This window comes from Microcaecilia unicolor, chromosome 4 (genome assembly GCF_901765095.1).
Source record: "Microcaecilia unicolor chromosome 4, aMicUni1.1, whole genome shotgun sequence".
Lineage (NCBI taxonomy): Eukaryota > Metazoa > Chordata > Amphibia > Gymnophiona > Siphonopidae > Microcaecilia > Microcaecilia unicolor.
The window spans coordinates 343,626,822-343,649,085 of record NC_044034.1 but is presented as its reverse complement, the minus strand read 5'-3'; the positions used below and the strand labels follow the sequence as shown (position 1 = coordinate 343,649,085).

Below are 22,264 nucleotides of genomic sequence, written 5' to 3'. Positions count from 1 at the left end.
TATAAATGGTGCTTAAATTGTGTGTGCATATTTGGGCACGTACCCAATTTGCACTTGTAATGTAATGAATAATAAGCCAATTAGTGCCGATAATTGGATGCTAATAATCAATATTGGCACTAATTGGCATTACTTGAATTTCTGTGTGCATTTTTAGTCATGGGGATATGCACATAAATGGCATGCCATGGGAGGGTCATAGGCGGATCAGGGGCCCTTCCTACAATTTATGCACGCTATTATAGAATAAGGGGGATCGGCATCTAAAGTTAGGTGCTAACCCCTGAATACTATAAAAATCGTACGTGTAAATTTGGGCATGTGTCCAATTTGCAAAACGTAATGTACTTACATAATGAGCCAATTAGTGCCAATAATTGTCTTTTTAACAAGCAATTATTGGCACTAATTAATTTAACTAGAACTTACGGGTGTAAATTTAGGCACAGGATCTACACCTAAATTTTACGCACGGCCCCCAAAAAGGGGGTGCGGGAAATGCAGGCTCATTTGCATTTTGGGGCGGATCAAGGATGTGGTTTGAGTTACATGTGGATTATAGAATATGGTCACTCCATGCACAAACTTAGGCGCAGGCATTTACATCACATTTTCATTGGTGCAAATGACCTCTGGGCGTAAGTGCTATTCTATAAACCACACCTAACTTTAAGCACAGTTTACAGAATAGTGCTTTTTACAATGATTTTTAGCGCCATATATAGATCTAGCCCTAAGTGCATTTTGAGTGCCGTTTGTAGAATAGCGCTTAGTGCACTATTGTTATGGCGCTATTTATAGAATTTGGTCAGAACCTGTTTAAAATGTTAGATAATGTAGGATATACATTTCTAAAATAAATAAATACCTTTCTACCACAAGCTAAATAATAAAGCATGTACACACTATACAAAATGGGACAGAGAATACAAGAATCTTTACAAACATATTAATAAGAGTAGATCTGTTGACAGAGTACAAGGAAGGGAAGGTGAGAAAGAACAGTGGGAGAATTAGAAAGATGAACCACTTAGGGGTATTCCATTGTGCAGTGGGGTTCTCATGTATGCCTAAGGTCTCAAGTGTCACTGTACGACAAGATAAAGCGTTAAGTCTTTAAAAGGGTCTTAAATCTAGCTCAGTTTGTTTCTTTCCCTAGTCAGAGGGGACAGAGTTCCATGATTGTGGGTCAACGCATATGAGAAGCACATTCTCCTTGTACATTCTAATCGGCAGGAGGATGCTGAATGAAGGGCAAGCTGTTTCTCATATCGGGACTCTGACATGTGAAATGGTGCATTGGGTGTAAGCAGGCTGGAGATTATAGTGTAGTCATGTATCCCCTTTTGAATTAGGAGAAGGATTTTGTATTGGATTTGAAAGGTTACTGGTAACCAGTGTAGCTTCTGGAGGAGTCTTACTCAGTGGCATAGCCAAGTTTTAAGTATAATTTTTTTGTTTGATATACCACAAAATCACATAAAATACATCTAAGCAGTTAACAAATCTAAAAAAGGGGAGATGGGAAAATTATGCAATAACAATTACTACTACTACTACTACTACTTGACATTTCTAAAGTGCTACTAGGGTTACGCAGCGCTGTACAATTTAACATAGAAAGACAGTCCCTGCTCAAAGGAGCTTACAATGTAAAGGACAAATGTACAGTCAGTCAAATAGGGGCGTCTAGATTTCCTGAAAGGTATAAAGGTATAAAGACAGTGATTTGGAAAAACTGCATTATAACTTGAAAAAAGACTGGGAAAAAAATCATTAAAAACAAAGGGGGAAACACATGAAGGGACAGAGTTTAATTACCTTGATATGTTTTTTTTTAATATCATTGTATGTGGAAGGGAAAAATCACATGGATAGAAAGACATTTGTGGCAGTGTCTGGCTGCTGACTGAGATGAGATGGTGATAGATAAAGGGAAGGCTATACTATTAGGAGAGCCTTACAAACAGTTAAGAGTAGGGCACTTATATGAGGAAAGGCTAAGCTTGCTGAAATGCTTGTTTGAAAAGATAAGCTTTCCAAGTACCCCTTAAATCTCAGATAACAGATTTCTGCCCTAACCGTTTATCGTTTATTTTCACTGATACACAGTTTTCCTTGTAATCAAACCAAACCAGTTCACAATGTGCAAAGGCAATTAAACAACAGCAAAACAGGAATGCCACAATTCCTAAGGAAAATAGGAAGTGAATTCCAGAGGAACAGTGCAACAATGCTGAAACAGGAGTGACGAATGGTGTCAAGTCACATATGGCAATGAGTAAGCACAGTGAGAAGATGCTGAGTAGAAGATCTAAGGGTATGAGAGAGACTATATGGGATGAAAAAACTAAAAAGAAAAGATGGTATACCACTTTATATAACCTGATGTGCAATAATTAAATATTTATAAACAATGCTAGAAGAAAGTGGCAACCAATGCTCTGAAATCAACACAGGGGTGACATGATCAATTTTTTTTTCTTTCCTATAATAGTTTTGTGGCGCTATTCTGGATGATCAGACGTCTCGAGTTGAGTAGATGGTAAGCCAATTTTTGATATAACTAATGATAGCAGCAGAATTTGCAAAGATGACAAATCCAGCCAACCCAACTTTGTCGCAGGGTGAAAAAACCTTTACTAACCACAGTAGAGATGTGTCTACAAGAGGTTAATGAAGTGTCAAGAGTAACAAGTAGGATCTTCACTGACTCCTTATACGGAATGGCTACACCATGAATCATAGGTGACATGAAAGATGGGGCAGGTGAGTGCATCAAAAAATAATAGCCTCTGACTTAATGTCATGTGGTTTGCACAGAGCCAAACAGCAATTTTGTTTAAATGAGAAATATTGTAATCACACTGTCAGGGGAAGAAGATTCTAATGGACCAAAAGATGAACACCACCAGCATAAATAAAGTAAATCTGTAAGAGTCTGTATTAATAGAGCAAGCAATGAGAGAAAGATATTAAAGAGAATAGGGCTGAGAATATACACCAGAGTCAAGTGATTTAGTGACTGAGGAACCAGGAGAACAATGAACAAGAAATGACTGGTTAGTGAGATAAGACAGACACCAAGACAGTGCAATGCCATGAATGTTTAGATCCACTAATTGCTGAAGAAGAATTTACATGGTATGTGTTACTTTATATGTATACCCAAGTTTGATTTGTCCTTGCCTTTATAGTAACGTGGTAAATGATGGCAGATAAAGACCTGTATGGTCCATCCAGTCTGCCCAACAAGATAAACTCATTACATGGTATGTGTTACTTTAAATGATGTACTAGATCAAAGGCTGCGGTATGATTAAAAGAAATAAGAAGAGCATCGAAACAACTGCTAAGGATCAATTTATGCTATTGGTAAGTCCCAACAGGGAATGTTCAGTGGAATAATGGTGATAACCTGTCTCTTTGACAATGTAGTGCATTGGCCTTATCTACAACCTTAGAAAGGAAAGGCCAGAAATAGGATGAAAGTCAGAGACTGATGAAAGATCACCAGTAGGGTCTTTACAGCGATGATAAACAACCGCTTGCTTCCAGTTGTCAGGGAAAGACTAGTGGTAATCATAGAAAGCAGAAGAGGCAGAAGAGGATCCAAGAGCCATTTGAGCATGAAACCTGGCAACTGATCAGTGAAAGGAGATGATGGATCCAGACCCCTGACTATTCTAGCAATTTGTATAACTGATGGGAGATCAATACAAGACAGAGAGGTGGAAAGAGTGGGATTTGCTGGAGGATTCAGGTCAGTGGGTGGAATGAAGAGAGTAGGTGATGTTACCGGCAGAAAACTTGCATGAACTGTCTGGATTTTGTCATAGAAACTACTTGCAAAATTGTGATGTAAAGTGCTGGTAGAGTTTATTTCCGCAAAGGTCAATAGACAAGAAGGATTAGTGTCCTGCCTGAAGAAGGAAGAAAAATATTTCCATTTAGCAATGCTAATCTCAAAAAGTAAAAGTCATAAAACTTTTTGATCGAGAAGATGGAGAAGGATGAGATTGCCACTTGTGTTCAGCCTTTCAAACTTTATGTCTGAGGAGAGTGAGGCCAGAATGAAACCAAGGCTGAGATTTCCTTTTTGAAGCAGAAGGTATAATACTCTGAATGGGAGTGACCTTATTCAAGGTAGCATGAAGAGAGGAATTCCAGCAAGAGACCTGTTCATTAAGAGTTAAGATGGCAAAAAATTATTCAGAAAGATAGCAGCACATTCAATAAAATGATCAATGGTAAGAATTTGTTTCTAAAGCTAATTGGATTGGAGGATGAGGGTGGAGAAGGAGGAAAATCATGATGCCAATGAAGCCAGGGAAGAGAAGTGGAAGAAAGACTACTGATAGTGGAAGAGTGAGCTATAGGGAGAATTAGTATATTAAGGATATGTCCGGCTTGAAGAGTAGGGAAGGTAATAAGCTGAGAGATTCCAAGATCAGAGAGAAAAGTATCACAGTCATGGCTAACAGGATCAGTAAAGTCACTAAAATGCATATTTAAATCACCATGAAGAATAAAAGATTTAGAAGATAAGACCCGAGTAGACAAGAAATCATAGATCTCTTGTATACAGATTAGGGATACAGGGGAAGTTTGGTATATTAAAAGGACCTCCAATTGATGTATGCCTAGTATCCTAAATGTAAACTATTTAGGGTTGCATTTTTGAAGTAGTCTGTGAAAACTGTAAGCTGTTTATAGTTATTCTGTATGCTCTTTTAGATTCTTAGGACACCTTTTACTAAGTGGCAGTAAAAGGGGCCCTGTTGTGGCGTTGGCATGTGGATTTGTTGTGTGCTGAGGTCCCCTTTTACCACCGCCCGGTAAAAGGAAAATTCCAGCTGGGACAGGAAATAGCCATGTGGTAAGTGAACTCCCTTGTGGCTCTATATTTTAACCCAAGTCCAATAGCAGTATTATATATTTTAAACAGTTCTGACTTCTATCCTGATAAAATCCTGTGGAGACCTCAGTTTAATGAAATGATGGGATATTCTCTAGTCCCCACATTCCAGTCCTCACTGGTCTCCACAAATGTTTTTTAATTTTTAGAAAAGTTTTAATTTTTAAGGTAGTTTCTACTTATTACACCGTTAACACTAGGTGTTGTTCTCCTCTTTAATTCCTAACTCATCTTATAGCCATGTGGAGGGGCATAATCAAACGGGGCGCCCAAGTTTTCCTGAGGGCGTCCTCGCAGGACGTCCTTGCGAAGGGGCGGGGAAACCCATATTATTGAAACAAGATGGGCATCCATCTTTTGTTTCGATAATACGGTTGGGGATGCCCAAATCTCAACATTTAGGTCATCCTTGGAGATGGTCGTCCCTGGTTTTCAGCGATAATGGAAACCGAGGACACCCATCTCAGAAACGACCAAATCCAAGCCCTTTGGTCATGGAAGCAGCCAGCATTCGTAGTGTACTGGTCCCCCTCACATGCCAGGACACCAACCAGGCACCCAGGGCACTGCAGTGGACTTCAGAAATTGCTCCCAGGTGCATAGCTCCCTTACCTTGGGTGCTGAGCCCCCAACCCCCTCCCCAAAACCCACTCCCCACAACTGTACAACACTACCATAGCCCTAAGGGGTGAAGGGGGGCACCTACAAGTGGGTACAGTGGGTGTGTGGTGGGTTTTGAAGGGCTCACATTTTCCACAAGTGTAACAGGTAGGGGGGATGGGCCTGGGTCTGCCTGCCTGAAGTGCACTGCACCCACTAAAACTGCTCCAGGGACATGCATACTGCTGTCAGGGAGCTGGGTATGACATTTGAGGCTGGCAAAAAATATTTTTAAAGTTTTTTTTTTTAGGGTGGGAGGGTGTTAGTGACCACTGGGGGAGTAAGGCGAGGTCATCTCCAATTCCCTCTGGTGGTCATCTGATCAATTCAGGCACCTTTTTGAGGCTTGGTCGCAAGAAAAATGGACCAAGTAAAGTTGGCCACGTGCTCGTCAGGGACACTCTTCCTTTTTCCATTATCGGCCGAGGACGCCCATGTGTTAAGCACACCCCAGTCCCGCCTTTGCTATGCTTCTGACACGCCCCCGTGAACTTTTGTCATCCCCGCGACGGAAAGCAGTTGAGGACACCCAAAATCGGCTTTCGATTATGCGATTTGGGCGACCCTGGGAGAAGGATGCCCATCTTCCGATTTGTGTCGAAAGATGGGCGCCCTTTGCTTTCAAAAATAAGCCTGATAGTGTCATAAATGATACTTAGCTTTCATGAAGTATTTCCCAGGGGAAAGTATTGTTCAACGTAACGGCATGTTTTGCCGTATGGCTGCTTCAAGGATATCTCCCCTTCTCATTCTTAACTGTGTGGTAAGTGAAACATTTGCTGGTAGCCATTTCCTGGTGGATCCCTTACTGCCTCCTATTTAGGAGGTGGTAGGGGCTCCCGTGGCAGCCCAGAAGAACTGGGCAATGCGTACTGTTGCCCAATTACTGTCGGGTGCGCCCCTGCTGCTCGTGCAAAACAAAAAATATTTGCGAGAAGGAAATGGTGCACGCTGGTGGCCAGAACTACCACTAGATCGCTGTGCGCCATTGCTGTGGTAACTCTATAGCAGCATAGTAAAAGGGCCCCTCAATTTCTAATTTGTATTTCTTAACTTTTCATCACTTTTATTCTTTAATTTATTTAGGGCTACATTTTGATTAAAAGGTATGTTGGTTTTTTTTTCCTACTGCAGCTCCTTGTGACTCTGGGCAACAGAGGGTTATGTGACTTGCCCAGATTGTACAGCGCTGCGTAACCTAGTAGCGCAATGTCAAATAGTAGTAGTAGTAGTAGTAATCACAAGATTTGCAGTGGGAAAAAATTTTAAATAAATAACATACCTTTAATTGCGTGATTCATTGCAATTACAAATTTAATCAAAATGCAGCTCTAAAATAATTCAAAGCAAGGATGGTGCTGGGAGCTGAGAATGCGAATCTCCATGTGGTTAGAAAAGATGAAGGCTAGACTATCATCTCTTCTGCCTACATGAATGAAAGAATGGAATCGATAATTGGGGAGACAAGAACAGTTGAGGCCGCATGAGAATATGTAAGCCATGTTTTAATCATATACAATATATCCAATGAGGAAGATAGTATAAGACCTCTGAGACTAAATAAACAAATTATTACACAGAGAACGTATATTAAAACAACTTAGTTTGAGGAGATTACTAACAATTCCAGTAAGACCCGAAGTTGATGAGGAATAAGAGACAGAGGGAATGGAGGCAAGAAATTTTACCTGCGGTTATGTTCCCAGTGAGAGTTGGGATGGTGGTATATTGAGGATGTAAGAGGATAGGGACAAAACGCCAATACAGAAGTGAAATGGAAGGCGCTTTCAGGAGGCATATGATTGAGTGTACTAAGGAACACAACATGCCAGACAGTTAATTGTGGTTGAGCTTGAGGCTAAAATGGGTGGGCATGAAATTTTCTCTATTCTGTTTCCCCCCTCCCCCGTGCCTCTCCCCCCAACATAAAATACATATAAAATACAGTATATATGAGCTGGTGGGGATCCCCAGCTGAAGACATCCTTCTCCAGTGGCAAGCTTGGCAGCCAGCAGCTATGTCTTTGAGCTGCCACTGTTGCTAAGCTTGGAAAGAGTTCTGGCCGTTGGAGGAGGAGGTCTTCAGTTGATGGGGTTTGGGGAAAACCCCTGCCACAGCAACGGTATGCTAATTTTGAGTGGGCCTGAGCCCAAAGTTGGTGGGCCCCTACTCACCCTGTGCTACTCCACTGGTCTTGCTGCTGAGCTGTGGATGAGCTGGAGCCTATGTAGACTGCTGTGGGAACCCATGGTAAAAGAAGTTACAATAATTGAGTCGGTTTAGGATAGCAGCAAAACCTACGTTTTTTAGGTCTGTGATATTAAAGTACAATTTGATGGAGTGCACTTGATGTAGAGCACTTGAAAGGAGTTAAGTATAAGAAGCAGGTTGAGCTGTTCTATTCTTTTTATGGTGCTAGGTTGTGGAACAGCTTTCCCAGGCAACTTAGTCTTCTTATTCATTGTTCAGGAAATCTCTTAAAATATATTTTTTTTCTAATTGATGTTTGACTCTAGTAGTGATGTATAAGTTTATTTTGTAATTCCCTCAACTATCGAGGTCTAACTCTTTTGTAATCTGTGTAGAATCCTGTGAAATATAAGACCCTTGATGGGATGGGATGGCATAAAGCCTTGTGGGTTCAGTGTTAGGTAGGAATTAATTTTAAAACTCAGGATTGAGATGAATGCAAAACATAGAATAGGTGTACTTTTGATCTCAGGGGGACAATATGGGGAACGGGGGTGAGGGCCATTCCATGTGGGGTTAACCAGGAGTCTCTCATGAGGGACTTTGTCAAACATCTTCTGAAAACTCTATGTAGGAAATGGTATGCCCAGGCTGGGACATTCATATTTCCCACAGTATTCTTCAAAAGGCTCTGCTGAACATGGAGCCTTTTATAAAATGTGTATGTGCAAAAGTGCATGTATATTTGTCAGCATATACAACTGGACCATTGATTTTAGAAACCTAAACGTGCAGAAAAAGAGTGGCATCATTTGAGATTTTGCACATCTGAGCACTAGCATCTACGTGTGTAGGCACTAATTTTGAAATGTACACAAGTATTTGTCAGTATTGGATTTCGAAAAGCTGCATATAGAGGAGGAGTAAATTAAGGAGCCCAGTAATATAAATCTTTATACTGAATTTCTAAGGTGGTGTTAAGCAGTACATTTTTTCCAGTGCCGGTACTCAAATGCTAGGCCACCCTTTAGGGGTGGGGTGATCACTGAGGGACCCACCCCATAATAGCCAGGCCCCCTGCAACTAGTCAAAGAATCTATGACAAGGCAGAATTGGTGTGTAGAGCCTGAGCTCTTTCATTAAACCTTGGGGACCATGGGCAACTTTAGCAGACAATAGAAAAGGTGCCGGTACTCAGTACCCCTAAGTACCCTCTCAAAAAAAGCCCTGGTGTTAAGACAACGTAGAGATTAGAACAATTAATCCTTGAATCACTGGTGGAGACCCCAGGTCCAAACAATCAGGTCACTGGCACTTGTGCATGTTTCAGAGCAGGTGTAAAAGCTGGTGTGGAAATGTATTAAACTACACGTGTATTCCCATTGTAATATACTTTTGGGGCCAGAAAATTACTACCTTTAGCTGCACATTGTGTACAATAGCACCACTGTTTTGATTGATTGTGGTGTCTGCATTATGGATTGCCAAGAGGGGGAGACTGCTGTAAGCTCTTGCTGCAGCAAGAACAAAGATGGATCTTTTGTTTGAAAATGCTAGAACCAGTGGGGCTAAATGCCAGAACTGAATGGTGCCATTTTTATTGAACATGTTCTGATACTGCTAAAAGGTTTTTCCGATTGGCAGTTTGGTTTGGTGGCATCTGATGTCACTATTTATTTATTAGGATTTATTTACCGCCTTTTTGAAGGAATTTACTCAAGGCGGTGTACAGTAGGTGAAGCCATTTTTATCAGACTGTGTAAGCCTCTAGTGGTGCCAGCCAGTAGATTTGGAGCACAACGTTGATTAAGAAAGCATATTGCAAAGATGGCTGTGTTTGTTGAACGATACAAGTTTTGATATACTTTTACCTTTTCTTTTTTTTTCAGTTCAGTCCATGGGCCCTGAAGCAGCTTAAGCAAAATGCTAGCCACTGTTAGTCATAGGCCTGTCTTTATACAACGTGAGAAGAGGGCTTTCTTTTATATTTTGAACTTAAGTAGCTGATTTTTCACTTTATATATTGAATAGTTATCTGATGGTAGTTTTTTTTATGTCTATGATGAAGAGTGTATAGCTCTAGAGCCGGTTTCAGTCTGGAGCTCTTTTGAGGTTTTTGTATTGTATTGTAACATTTATACCCCGCGCTTTCCTGCTTATTAGCAGGCTCAATGCGGCTTACATAATAGGTTTAAAAGATAACACAAAAAGGATAAAACAGCTAAATACAGTATATAAAGAGGTGAACAATATTTTCTCCCATTATTGTTAATAAGCAGCACATTATAATTGTTTAGAAGACACCTTTGATACTTGGATTGATTGGAGAATTGTCATGATTTCCTGACAATTCTATGCCCAAACCTCACCACCTCATCTCTCTGCACTCCAGCCATCAACATGTGAAAATAGTGGGTTTCTGAAATCATTCTTCTTTTTCACACGTAGATGCTTTTAAAATGACCTTAAATCAACCAGCTCAAATGTGTCTTTATTATCAACTTCAAAAAAACCTAACAGATTGATAAGACAAGACTCCTCCATGCCATATATATCCCTATGACCTTTAGATTTGTTTTTCAACAGAGTTTCTATCATTTTGCCTGACACCAACATCAGGTTCACAAATCTGTAGATTCCTGGATTGCATCTAGAGCTCTTTATAAAGACTGACATTACATTGGCTACCTTCCAATCCTCAGGTCCTGAATCTGATTTTAATGGTCAATTGCAAACGACTAGTTATAGGGTGCAATTTTATTTCTGAATTATTTCAAAACTCTGTGGTGTATACCATCTAGTCCTGGCGATTTGTTACAATTTGCTGCATTACATCTTGCAAGTTCATAGTGTTATTCTTCAATCCCACTGAGTCATCACTATCAAACAGTGGAGAGAACAAGGACATAACATTATAAGTGACTTGAGCGTAACACAGAATTTTATATGTTCAAACAGGTGTTTCTAAAATTGCCTAGGGATTCATGAGCATAAAAGTAGGCACTCAGAAAACACAGCTCCTTTATACAGCATTGGTGTAGGTGTTCCCAGAAGTAGAGAAATGAGGAGTGGAATGAGATTGGCTTGTATCCCAGATTTTATACAATTAGGCATATTTTCAAAGCACTTTGGGAGGCTAAGTTCCATTGGTTTCTATGGAACTTTGGGAGGCTAAGTGCTTTGAAAATGAGCCTGAATATGTGCCATTGGTGTGCTAATTGATATTTGTACATACACAAACAAATGTATTCATGTCTTGGCAGCCTATGTTACTTTGTGCAGGAGCTTTTGGGGAGGCATTTTATAAACGGACACAGGCGCATATGTTGCCTTTATAAAACAGGTCAAACTTAGTATGGCACTTGCTAAATAAACTCAAGTTCTATTTCTAAATAAGCAAGTTTCTCTCTCAGTGGTGGAGGAAAAAAAGACTTCAGATGTTCAACGTTCTCTGTTCCTTTGAACTGTGAACCACTGAATGCCTATATCCACTACTTACAGGGAAGTTCTCCCTTGTGGACTGCGCATGAGCTCCTCATTAGTCTTAAAAAAACCTCCAAGTTTATAAATATAGATTTTACTTTGTTTTACTTGCTCCAATGAATTATGTAGATTTTCTACTATAATTTCAACGGTACTTATCTGGGCTTTTGAAGACCACTACGGCTGGGCATGCTCTACAGAAAATTTCTGTTTCGTTTCAGGCTTCTTAAGGAGCGAATTCCATACCCATGGTATAGCCCGAGTATTCTCTTCCATGCCTGAGGGGTATGTTTACTAAGGTGGGTTAGTGTTTTTAATGCGCCTATAAATTTAAGGTGCGTAAAATGCTAACGTGCCTATACATTTCTATGGGCGTGTTAACGTTTAATGCAAGTAAACCATTTATAAGTACATAAGTACATAAGTAGTGCCATACTGGGAAAGACCAAAGGTCCATCTAGCCCAGCATCCTGTCACCGACAGTGGCCAATCCAGGTCAAGGGCACCTGGCACGCTCCCCAAACGTAAAAACATTCCAGACAAGTTATACCTAAAAATGAGGAATTTTTCCAGTCCATTTAATAGCGGTCTATGGACTTGTCCTTTAGGAATCTATCTAACCCCTTTTTAAACTCCGTCAAGCTAACCGCCCGTACCACGTTCTCCGGCAATGAATTCCAGAGTCTAATTACACGTTGGGTGAAGAAAAATTTTCTCCGATTCGTTTTAAATTTACCACACTGTAGCTTCAACTCATGCCCTCTAGTCCTAGTATTTTTGGATAGCGTGAACAGTCGCTTCACATCCACCCGATCCATTCCACTCATTATTTTATACACTTCTATCATATCTCCCCTCAGCCGTCTCTTCTCCAAGCTGAAAAGCCCTAGCCTTCTCAGCCTCTCTTCATAGGAAAGTCGTCCCATCCCCACTATCATTTTCGTCGCCCTTCGCTGTACCTTTTCCAATTCTACTATATCTTTTTTGAGATACGGAGACCAGTACTGAACACAATACTCCAGGTGCGGTCGCACCATGGAGCGATACAACGGCATTATAACATCCGCACACCTGGACTCCATACCCTTCTTAATAACACCCAACATTCTATTCGCTTTCCTAGCCGCAGCAGCACACTGAGCAGAAGGTTTCAGCGTATCATCGACGACGACACCCAGATCCCTTTCTTGATCCGTAACTCCTAACGCGGAACCTTGCAAGACGTAGCTATAATTCGGGTTCCTCTTACCCACATGCATCACTTTGCACTTGTCAACATTGAACTTCATCTGCCACTTGCACGCCCATTCTCCCAGTCTCGCAAGGTCCTCCTGTAATCGTTCACATTCCTCCTGCGACTTGACGACCCTGAATAATTTTGTGTCATCGGCGAATTTAATTACCTCACTAGTTATTCCCATCTCTAGGTCATTTATAAATACATTAAAAAGCAACGGACCCAGCACAGACCCCTGCGGGACCCCACTAACTACCCTCCTCCACTGAGAATACTGGCCACGCAATCCTACTCTCTGCTTCCTATCTTTCAACCAGTTCTTAATCCATAATAATACCCTACCTCCGATTCCATGACTCTGCAATTTCTTCAGGAGTCTTTCGTGCGGCACTTTGTCAAACGCCTTCTGAAAATCCAGATATACAATATCAACCGGCTCCCCATTGTCCACATGTTTGCTTACCCCCTCAAAAAAATGCATTAGATTGGTGAGGCAAGACTTCCCTTCACTAAATCCGTGCTGACTTTGTCTCATCAGTCCATGTTTTTGTATATGCTCTGCAATTTTATTCTTAATAATAGCCTCCACCATCTTGCCAGGCACCGACGTCAGACTCACCGGTCTATAATTTCCCGGATCTCCTCTGGAACCTTTCTTAAAAATCGGAGTAACATTGGCTACCCTCCAGTCTTCCGGTATTACACTCGATTTTAGGGACAGATTGCATATTTCTAACAGTAGCTCCGCAAGTTCATTTTTTAGTTCTATTAATACTCTGGGATGAATACCATCAGGTCCCGGTGATTTACTACTCTTCAGCTTGCTGAACTGACCCATTACATCCTCCAAGGTTACAGAGAATTTGTTTAGTTTCTCCGACTCCCCCGCTTCAAATATTCTTTCCGGCACCGGTGTCCCCCCCAAATCCTCCTCGGTGAAGACCGAAGCAAAGAATTCATTTAATTTCTCCGCTATGGCTTTGTCCTCCTTGATCGCCCCTTTAACACCATTTTCGTCCAGCGGCCCAACCGACTCTTTGGCCGGTTTCCTGCTTTTAATGTATCTAAAAAAGTTTTTACTATGTATTTTTGCTTCCAACGCTAATTTCTTCTCAAAGCAATAAAAACGCTAACGCACCCATAGCACTGCTTAGTAAACATAGGCATTAATTTATACGCAGAGAACCATTATTCTATAATTATGTGTGTAACTCAAAACCATGCCACGATCTGCCCATGACCCTTCCATTTCTGTGCCCCCCTTTTCAGGCAGCATGTCGTGTACATTTTAGGCACAGATCTTAAATTTTCACACATAAGTCCAAATTAAAACTAATTAGTGCCAATAATTGCTTTTTAAAAAGCCAATTATTGATAATTGGCTCATTATTCTATTAAACTGCATGCACAAATTGGGAGTGCGCCTAAATTTGCATGCACAATTTTGTCAACTTTTATAGAATCAGATGGATAGTCTCTGAAAAAGCAGTCAACTATAATTTAATTAAAAGGTAACAATTTGTTTATTGATTTTTATTTTTATATATTAAAATTATTTGGAAACTAAGTCTTAGATGATTATGCTAGGTACACTAGGACAGTGTTTTTATGTTTTGCCTCCCCACTATTTTCCTCTCCTTTATACATTTTTGGCCTGGTAATTTCCTCCTGCCTCAATCTTCAAGCTCTGTAAGAACTGACCTCTATGGGGCTACTATACCAGTGTTACCCAAGTCCAGTACTGGAGTACCTCTTGCCAGTCAGGCTATCAGGATATCTATAATGAATATGCATGAACTTGATTTGATTACACTGCCTCCATTATATGCAAATCTCATACATATTCATTGTGGATATCCTGAAAACCTGACTGGCGAGGGGTACCCCAGGACCAGACTTGGGAAACACTGTACTACACTATGAAGCTTCATAACAACCCCTCTCTTTTTACAATGCTCTTTCAACAGTGCTAAAGACCTTGGACAGAAGCAATAAAATATCGCTATCTCTGGAAACTAATGTGTACTCTAGGTCTGGCCACTAGGGCTTGCTGCTAAGTGATGGCTAAGAATCCTTCCTCCCAGGGCTTGAAAACACTACCTTTGCAGCTTTTCACAGCCCTATCTAGCCCAAGGAGCACAAGCCCAATCTGAGCGCTGAATACAGATTTTCCACAAGGCAGCGCAGAGCACTCTCCCATGAACCACCAAGCCAGTCCCTCTCTAATACTTTTAGTAATGTGCCTCCCCTCAAAAAAAAACAAAACCATGGTACAATCAGTAATCAAAGTTATCTCAAACCAAATATCACAAGCTCCCCAGTTTGAGAACCACTGTAGCAGGGGTGTTAATCCAGAAGGGTATCTTATAGTATGACTTGACAGTAACTAGTAGTTGTGTTATAATCATTATAACAAAGGACAAATTTTTCATTTACTCTTCCCATTTTCTTGATATTTTTCCCATACAAGTTAGCCTCTGTGAATTTTCCATAAAAATAAGTGAAAATTTTCTATTTTTCATTTTCTCCAGCATAGAAACAAAGGCTAACAAATAAAAACAAAAAAAATGCATATTATCTGTTCTGTTTGTTCATCGCTATGCAGCATTTATATTTAGATCATTTCTGTACTTGGGTTTCTGGTTATAGGTGACAACTGAGTTCTGTAAATGCTTGTGCCTTGATCTGCTAGGGATGAAACTACTCTACACTCCAAAGAACAGGCTTGATTGGAAGAAACTAAGAACTTACAGTATATACTGGGGTCTGAATGGTTCATATGATCTATGACAGTGATCTCCAACATGTGGCCCTCATTATGCTGTGCTGGTAAGCAATATGCAGACAAGGGTATTTCATTAATGATATTTGCCACAGCTGACTATTAAGTAAATTTAAATATATCCTATCTGTGTTGTAGAATCAATATTTCCCGTTTAAAAATCACTTGATATAGTAATTGCAAACAATTTCTCTTAAGTGTGTTACTCAGGTGTCTCATTTATAATATTTGTGACATTGACAAGCCAAAATAAAGTGAGTTTTAAAAATATATCCTTGAAGTGTTGTAGAATCAATATGAGTATTTATGTTTAATACCCGGACTGTAAGGCAGTTTACAAATTCATTAGTATTTAACTAGTGTAGGCTTATATGTGTAATCTTGAAATATTTTGGTGGCCCTTAGAGCTTTCACGTATTCACATTGCGGTCCTTTACATGAAAAAGGTTGGAGATCACTGGTCTACGATATCACAAACAGCTACTATTCAAAATTTACTTAGAATGTTCTTTTATCACAAGTGTTGACTACTTTACTCAACTTGGATACTATACATATTTCATATCAGGAAGAGTAAGCATGGCCAGTACAAGATTATTGGGTAACCTAGACAAATTGGCCTTGGACTTGTCCTGTCCCAATAATTGTGACTTACTTGCTGCTTTTCTTCCTCTTTCTTAACGCTGGCTCCATAAGAACATTCAAAATGTGATACAAGAGATCAGCCCTGTCATGACATGTTTTGAATGTGCTTGTGCAGTCGGCCTTGCGGAAGAGGAGAAAACGTGGGTGGGAGCTACAGCACAGGCTCCCTTTGCCCCACCTGCCCCAGCAGACTCTTCAGCTGGTGGAGCATGCAGGATCCTGGCCAGCTGCATTGGCTATTTTCTGCCCCACCCCCTACCTCTATCCTCCAAACTCTGGTGCCTAGGTAAGGCCAGCCCTATGTGTGAGATGTATTTGTATCTCTTAGATCAAGGGGGTGCTCTGAATGTGGTTCACTTGAATTTCAGCAAAGCTTTTCATACGGAACCACACAGAAGGCTCAATAATAAACGGAACTACCTTGGGGTTGGTTGAGATGGGCCTCAAGTTAGTAGACTGGATGACTGATAGTTGGTAGGGAGTAGTAGCATGCTGCAGAGAGAAAGGTGATTAGTGGAATGTTCCCTACATGTCAGCTCTGTAGGTGCAGTGGGTACTAAGCACCCCTAATATTAAGCAACCTCCCTTACTGTGTCCGGGGAGGAGTGATTTGTATTGCATTTAGTTGCCCCAGTCATTCTGAAAAGTTGGTTCTTATGGCTGGGGCCAATTCTGTTCATTATCATTGTGAATGATATTCTGGCGAGGACAAAAGAAAAAGTTTGCCTTTTTGCAGATGACACTAAAATCTGCAATAAAGCAAACACCTCTGAAAAAGCAGATGGAATTAACATAGTAGTAAACATAGTAAAAATGTTGGCAGATGAAGATGGGCATGGTCCATCCAGTCTGCCTATCAAGGTGGCCAGAGTTGAATCTGGTATTCTGCACAGGTTCCAATTCTTCATGGTTAAATACTGGTATACTTTATTTCTGTTTCTCCCTGCCAATTTTGGGGCACAGATCGTAGAGGTCTGCCTATCACCGGTCCTACTTCCCAACTACTGGAGCCGCTGTCGAAGCTCAATCCAACCTTGATCCTGAATTAGAAGTGATCTAAGAAAGCTGACGAAATGGTCATGAATTTGGAGTATAGAAGTTAGAGGAAGCAGTAGTTGATGGGGATTGAGAAGCTGATGTGCAATGACTAGGACCTGGACCTTTGGGTGATCACGACTCAGTAGCAAAACAGTGCGATACGATAGTGATCAGATGCAGATGAATACTGGGATAAACAGGGAGAGACAAACAGGAAAAATGGAGATGATGATTTGCACAGATTGTTAGTGAGGTCTCACCTAGAATACTGTGCTCAGTTATCGAGGATGTAATTCAGAAAGAATAGCGATAGGGTAGAGATAGACCACAGGAAAACAATCAAAAATAGGGTCTATACCAAAAGCCATATGAGATGACAATTAAGAATATAAATATGCATATCCAGAGGAGAGGAGAGACAGAGATGCTATAATGGAGCTATGTAAACATTTCCAATAAATGGAAACTTCTGTTCTTAGCATGCCATTTTGTAATTCATCTGTGGTAGATGTGTAAAGAAGAGATTCCTTTTTATGTGTGTGTGTGTATATGTGGGGAATGGCTAACATTCAACCACTGCTAGTTGGAGCTGCACATTGATAATCTGTTCTGCATAGACCTTGCTCTGATAATTATTGGATTTTTGCCAACAATAATTTGCACCTGTTCCAAGTCAGATCACTGTTGAAATTTGGGTCTTCACAATGTGAAATCTTTGATTATAAGATCCAGGTGGCTAGGGCAGTCATAAAATAAATTAATTTAGACATTCTGGAGTTTTGGTTTTATAAAGCCAATTCTATGCTTAAGTGGTCACATACATGTGTAAATGACCTTTTATAAAACACTGACATAAAAGTAAATACCATAACCATAACATGATGCCATGTACTTTGCCAGTGGGTGTGCACAGGGGCAGAGTTTGGGCACATAGTGATTGGAATTAACAAATACACAGATTATGAAATACCTTTATCTACATGACTATCCCAACCCTGTGGGGCAGAAGATCTTGTTATATTCATCCATCTCATTTTGAGGAGGTAAATCCATGCTTTCTACTGTCTGTACCCTTCTCTTCCGGTTTTTATCTCCCTCCTCCTCTTCTTCCCCAGCTTCAGTACACTGGAAAAATCATCTTATCCATGACCTTCTGGTTGACCATAAGTTACATCTCCTCTGCCTCACAGAAATCTTGTTGACTGACTCAGATACACTTTGTTTGGAACAGTCTCCCCCCCCCCCCCCCCCCCACCGTTACAGTTTTATTTTATTTAATAGACCTTATACAAGTGAAGGTGGTCTTGCAGCCTTCTTCTGTTCCAGGACTTATTCAATTACATGCGATGAAACTACAGTGTAGTAAATTTAAAACAAATTGGAGAAAATGTTTCTTCACACAATGCATAATTAGACTCTGGAATTCGTTGCCGGAGAATGTGGTGAAGGCGGTTAGCTTGACAGAGTTTAAAAAGGGGTTAGACGGTTTCTTAAAGGACGAGTCCATAAACCACTACTAAATGGACTTGGGAAAAATCCACAATTCCAGGAATAACATATGTAGAGTGTTTGTACGTTTGGGAAGCTTGCCAGGTGCCCTTGGCCAGGATTGGCCGCTGTCATGGACAGGATGCTGGGCTCGATGGACCTTTGGTCTTTTCCCAGTGTGGCATTACTTATATACTTATGCCTATTCCTCCCTCATTTGTGAAGGATAATCTTTCTGTATTCAATCAGTTCCTTTGCTTATTTTTCTTATCTATCTACCCCCACCTGTTACTCATCTATCGCTGCAGGCTTTTCTTGATGTTGTCTGTCCTCTTCTAACTGATCCCTCATCTTTAATAATTCTTGAGATTTTAACATTCATTTCTCTGATATTAACAATCAACTGGCAATGGATTTCCATTTTTTAAGATTCCAATCTGATTCACAAGTTACCTCTCACACTCATTCAGCAGGGCATATTCTGGATCTTATCATTACTTCGTTTTCCACTACTAGGTTACCAATCCTCCCATCTTCCTATTCATTGGTCTGATCATCATTTTCTTTATTATTTTTATCCTCTACCAGCCCTTACTTCTCACACTGTACAATTCTGTCTTAAGGATGTGAGAAGAATGAAAGATATCACTCCAGATATTTTTTTTTAACTTTCTAATTTTTATTCAGAGTTTTATAGTATAAAGTACAAAACCAGAAAATAACACATTTCGTATAAATGGATACATACAACTCCCCTCATACCCCTCCAGAAAATGAAACTCTCCCACCCCCCCCCCCCCCCAACTCAAACTTCTTTACCAACTCACCCCCCCCAAGAGATTAAGAATCCAGAAAATGAAGAAAGGCACTGCATTCAACAGCCAACAGTGATTCTTCAATGGACGCTAAGAACTATATAAAGAACCCCCCTCCACCCCCCCCCCCCCATAAGTACTAATTTACATTTTCACACATGGGATAACATATCAGCTAATTTTGTCTATTATTTCCTATTAGGATCAAAATGGCCATGATGATGATCTGTTAATTGTTCCAGATCATGAATCACTCGTAATCGTGATGCCCAGTCATACACCATAGCTTCTATTGTGCTGCTGCAAGACATATCATCTTAACTCTAGTTTGCCATTTATCCCCTTCTGGTTACCCAAACTCAACAAGCAAAATTTTGGCTCACAAGGAAATGGGGAGCCTAAAGTTTGTTCAGAACTAAATAGAAATTCTACAACAATTTATTCTGTATCTGGAGAGTTAAATATTATTTACTAACAAATTAGTGGAGAAAAAGACCTCAGTACGAATCAGAGACACCCCAATTTGAAAGATGTGCTTTCATTTACAAAGAGGGCTCCTTTTAATCATGTCTAAAAAACTCCACTTTTATATAGAAAAAGTGCCTAAAGTTTGCGCCATTAATTGTGTCATCATTTTCCAAAAACTTTGTATTATATCACATGACAACCATATATGGAACAACATTCCTCCAACATAACTGAAGTAGTAGATGGGAACATCTTCTTTAATCTAGCTGGAGTGTAATACCATTTGGTGGTCATCTTAGATGCATTTTCTTTGTTAAGTACACAAATTGAAGCTTTATTTACCTTGTGAAACACCCTTCCCAAATACTTTTGCCCAATTCTTCCCCAAATTCCTCTCCCATTGTAACATAAACCTGCATTTTTGAAAATCCTTCCCATTTAAAAATCTATATAGAATGGAAATGGGGCCATTCGATTTCCCCATCACTACCCACAGGTTTTCGAGATGCTCCCTATTTTCAGGATCATCTCTCAACCAATTTTGAGAAGCTATAAAATGTTTTACCTGCAGATATGTAAAGATGTCCCTAGGGGAAAAATGATACATCTCTTTTTTATCTTCAAAGGAATGCATTTCCCCTACATCCAAAAATTGCCTAAATCGTGTCAACCCCCCAAGCTCCCATCTAGAAAATAATACCCCTTTCTCTCCCCACTGCAAATAATGATTCATAATGAATTATGGCCAATGATGATATCCTATTTATTCCTCCAAAACGTACCCGTACCTTGCACCAAATATGCAACAAATGCCTCATGAAAGGACTAGCAATCTGAACCCCATGGCCTTCCCCCCACCTGAAACCCATAACAAATCCTGCAAAGGGAAAGCAGGGAAGTGATAGCACACTTACTTTATTCACGTTAATCACCCACTCTAACAACTGTCACAATTGGGAAGCCCAATAATACAACACTAAGTTGGGGACAGCCCTCCCTCCTAACTCTGTACTCTGCTACGAGTTGTTTAGCGAGCCATGGTGGTTTCCCTCCCCAAATAAAAATATCAATATCCCACTGTACTTTAATAAGCACCAACTTAGGAACTTCCAAAGGTAAAGTCTGGAATAAAAACAATAATCTGGGCAAAATATTCATTTTAACGACCACACTACGTCCCCACCATGACAGCCAGAATCCTTTACATTTCCCAAATCTACCCTAATCTGCTGTAGCATTTTCTCATAGTTTCTTTTATATAGAAGGGAAAAATCCCTAGCAAGATGCACTCTTAAATAACATATCCCCCCTCTTTTGACCACTTTAAGGGATAGTTCCTCTGCAATATCTCATCTACCCATTCAGTTGTTATACCTCTGCTAATACCGCCTGCACCTCACTCTGTACCGCTTTCATTTCACACTTTAGAGCTTTAAACCAGCGTGCCATCACGTTTTGTAACCACTCCATCTCCAACTGTGTTGACTGCCGAGTCTTCCTCTTCCAAGTCAATCTGCTCCACTGCCATCTTTGAGAGCTCCACAGTCTGCTTGCCTGCCTGAGAGCACCGGTTTTCTGTTCTAGTAGAATTGTACTAAAATTGCAAAGATGTTTCCGAGTTGCCATAGCTAACTCTATTGGGTAGGTGGATTGAAAAACTCTGGGGGATTGCTCAGATATGGAGGGAATTAGGTGCCCCTTCAGAGCTATTCAGCTACACGTACATTTCCGTCCGATGACGTCATTTTGGGATTCTACACTATCCACTGCCCTCAAGAAAACTGCTCCTATCCAAACAATTCAGTTACACCCCCACCAAACTCATCCATGGCACTGCCATGGCTTGAGATTACTTAAAAAGCAGATATATTACGAATGACTGGTGTAAATGTTACCTGACGATCTATCTACTTTCAAAGCCTCTGCGTCCACTACAGACAATCTATATGTCTTGCAAAATGCAATTATTTTTCTAATCTTCTTTGTAAAGACCCCAATCCATCTCGACTTTTTAAAATCTTACATAATATCACAAACAACTTATAAAGTAAATCAACTTCCTCATCATTACAGCAAATGAACTTGCACTAGCTTTTGAGCAAAAGATCTTAGATATACAATCTTCAATTGTGAGTTCTTCTTCCAATACATGCTCACCTCTTCCACTCAGAAAGATCTACTATTTCCTTTGGTACTCTATCTAATTTCAAATGCCCTTACTGAGATCTAAAAATTGGTTTCTTCATCTAATTCTTCAACAGCCCCTACTGATCCTATTACAAACTACCTTTTGAAGTAGATTATTGACACATATATTCCCCAGCTTCACATCATAATGATCACAAGTCTTCAATCTGGTGGGGTTTAAAAATAAATAAATATAAAGGAAATTAGGTATAATTTATCCCCACCTGAAGAATTCTCAAGATGACTCATCTAATCCATTGCATTATCGTTCTATTTCCCAGCTTTCATTCTTATCCAAACTCACTGAAAGAGCAGTTGCTCAAGTATCATTTTTTCTGGAAAAATCAAATGC

General features: G+C 40.2%; 1 protein-coding gene across 1 annotated transcript in view; it reads right to left on the bottom strand.

Annotated features, from left to right (window-relative positions):
* LOC115469741 (intersectin-1-like) overlaps positions 1–21,253 on the bottom strand; it is a 67,020-nt gene extending 45,767 nt beyond the window's left edge. Inside the window, exon 1 of the mRNA XM_030202527.1 lies at positions 21,203–21,253. Coding sequence (XP_030058387.1) covers positions 21,203–21,253 — 51 coding nt within the window. The remainder of the gene's footprint in view (positions 1–21,202) is intronic.
* Between the last annotated feature and the right edge of the window lie 1,011 nt (positions 21,254–22,264).